The 2,494-nt window shown below is 44.7% G+C and overlaps 1 protein-coding gene across 1 annotated transcript in view; it reads left to right on the top strand.

Annotated features, from left to right (window-relative positions):
- The window catches only part of LOC138866763 (uncharacterized), a 2,430-nt gene extending 989 nt beyond the window's left edge, over window positions 1-1,441 (top strand). Inside the window, exons 2-3 of the mRNA XM_070140492.1 lie at window positions 50-122; window positions 223-1,441. Coding sequence (XP_069996593.1) covers window positions 50-122; window positions 223-1,441 — 1,292 coding nt within the window. The remainder of the gene's footprint in view (window positions 1-49; window positions 123-222) is intronic.
- The last annotated feature ends 1,053 nt before the right edge of the window (window positions 1,442-2,494 follow it).

Raw genomic sequence — 2,494 nt, 5'->3', positions numbered from 1 at the left:
TAACTCCAGTTATGATAAAAAGAAATCAGTTAGATGCTTTAATTGCAAGTTGTTGGGTCATACTATCAGCAATTGCTGGTTCTTAAAAGAGAAGTCCAAGGACGTTCCCGTAGCTCTTGCCAGTACTAGATTTAAGGATGTAAAAAGTCCAGAAGAAGTCAATTTGCTTTCTGATAGATAGATTTAGAAATGTAAATGATGAATTCAAGCCGTTTTGCTCAGAAGTGTATCCCTGGTTGGTGATGAAAGTGGTGAAAAGCCTATTGTAATATTAAGAGATACAGCGGCGTTACAGTCACTGCTCTTGGAAGGTGTATTGCCACTAGCGGGGAAGACTTCGGACGCGAGTGTCGTCATAGCCGGTATTGAGTGTGGGCATCTGATTGCCCCGTTACATAAGGTTCATCTCAAATCTCATTTCTGTGATAAAGAAGTAACTGTGGGAGTGGTACCTAAATTACCCATAGAAGGTGTATCATTTATATTGGCAAATGACTTGGCAGGAGAGAAGGTATTTGCTAAACCCCAAGTTAATGTAGCAATTCTAAGTACTCCAGACATAAACGACGGTGAACAGCTTGCAGAAGAAGACGTGGGCATGTTCCCTGCCTGCGCGGTCACGAGGACCATGCGGGAGGCAAGGCGTGTCGGGCACGACCCTCCCACGGTAGCTCGTGCGAGTCAGTGCCTACGTAATAAGGACAAGGTATGTGGTAATGGAAATGACGTGAGAGGTGACGAAAGAACTTCATTGCTATGCCACGAGACTGATGCTGGTGACGACAAGCTAAGTGTCTTCCCCGTTGATAAAGGGAAGCTTATAGATCAGCAAAAATGTGACGCAGAATTGTGTAAGATTGCTGAATTAGCTGGGTCAGAAACTGATGCGTCAGATATACCTGCAGCTTATTATAAAAAAGGTGGCGTCTTGATGAGAAAATGGAGGCCTCGTCACGTGGGCGCGGGAGACGAGTGGCACGTGGTACACCAGGTCGTTGTCCCAGCACCTTACAGGTCACAGATCCTGAGTCTTGCTCACGATTCACCATTGTCGGGTCATATGGGTATTAACAAAACATGCAGAAAAATAATGAACCATTTCTATTGGCCGGGGTTACGTAGAGATGTTGTGAATCATTGTAGATCGTGTCATCAGTGCCAGGTCGTGGGAAAGCCTAACCAGAAGATCCCTGTAGCGCCTTTATATCCGATTCCTGTGATCTCTGAGCCTTTTAGTCACGTAATTATAGACTGTGTTGGCCCGCCTCCCAAGACAAAATCCGGTAATAATTACCTCCTCACTATCATGTGTTCTTCCACTCGATATCCTGAGGCGATCCCGTTGCGTAAGATCAGTAGCAAGGCAATAATCAAAGAACTCACGAAATTTTTTCTGTACATACGGGTTACCGAGGGTGATCCAGTCCGACCAAGGCAGTAACTTCCTCTCTAAGGCGTTCCAGGCAGCCATGCGACGGATGGGCGTACGACATCAAGTGTCAAGCGCCTACCACCCAGAGTCGCAGGGCGCGCTGGAGAGATTCCACCAGACGTTGAAAAACATGGTCCGCATTTACTGTCATGAGACGGATGACCAGTGGGATGAAATGGTTCCGCTGTTGTTGTTTGCTGCTAGAGAGTGTGTGCAGGATACTCTGGGGTTTAGCCCATTTGAGCTTGTGTTCGGCCATGAGGTAAGAGGTCCACTAAAGATGTTGAAAGAAAGATGGTTAGATGATGATAATAAGTCTGATATATTGAACCATGTAATGGACTTTAGATTAAAACTCCACAGAGTATGTGAACTGGCAAGAGCGAACCTCGGTGAGGCCCAGAGACGGATGAAGACGCGGTACGACAGAGATGCTCAGTCACGATCCTTTTCACCTGGAGAAAGAGTACTGGTCTTCCTTCCCGTCCCTGGGCAGTCACTGAAGGCGCGTTATTTTGGACCATGTACCGTGGAGAAAAAGCTAAGTGACCTGAATTATGTAATTCAGACTCCCGGTAAGCGTAAACAGTCACGACTTTGCCATATTAATCAGATTAAGAAATATGTAGAACGCAATAAACGGCCTATAGAAGAATGTAAGGATGGCAATGCAGTCATGGTGAATGTGATGAATGTTATTAATGATGGCGAGAAAGATGAAGATCCCCTTGTTGATGTGCCTCACTCTAAATTAATGAATTCAGATATTCTTAATAATCTAAAAAATAAGTTTTCTCATCTAGATTCTTCGAAACAGCAACAGCTGAATAACTTGCTTTTGGATTTTTCTTGTCTGTTTTCTGATGTTCCGGGTCGGACGAATTTAATGCATCATGATATTGATATTGGTGATAATGGCCCAGTGAAGCAACATCCTTACAGAGTAAATCCAACAAAAGGTAAGCAGATGAGAGATGAGGTCCGGTATATGTTGGAAAACAAAATCATTGAGCCCAGTGTTAGTGCTTGGAGTTCCCCATGCATACTAGTGCCCAAGGCTGA

This window comes from Penaeus vannamei, chromosome 27 (genome assembly GCF_042767895.1).
Source record: "Penaeus vannamei isolate JL-2024 chromosome 27, ASM4276789v1, whole genome shotgun sequence".
NCBI classification, from domain to species: Eukaryota; Metazoa; Arthropoda; class Malacostraca; order Decapoda; family Penaeidae; genus Penaeus; species Penaeus vannamei.
This window is presented reverse-complemented; position numbering and strand designations above follow the sequence as displayed.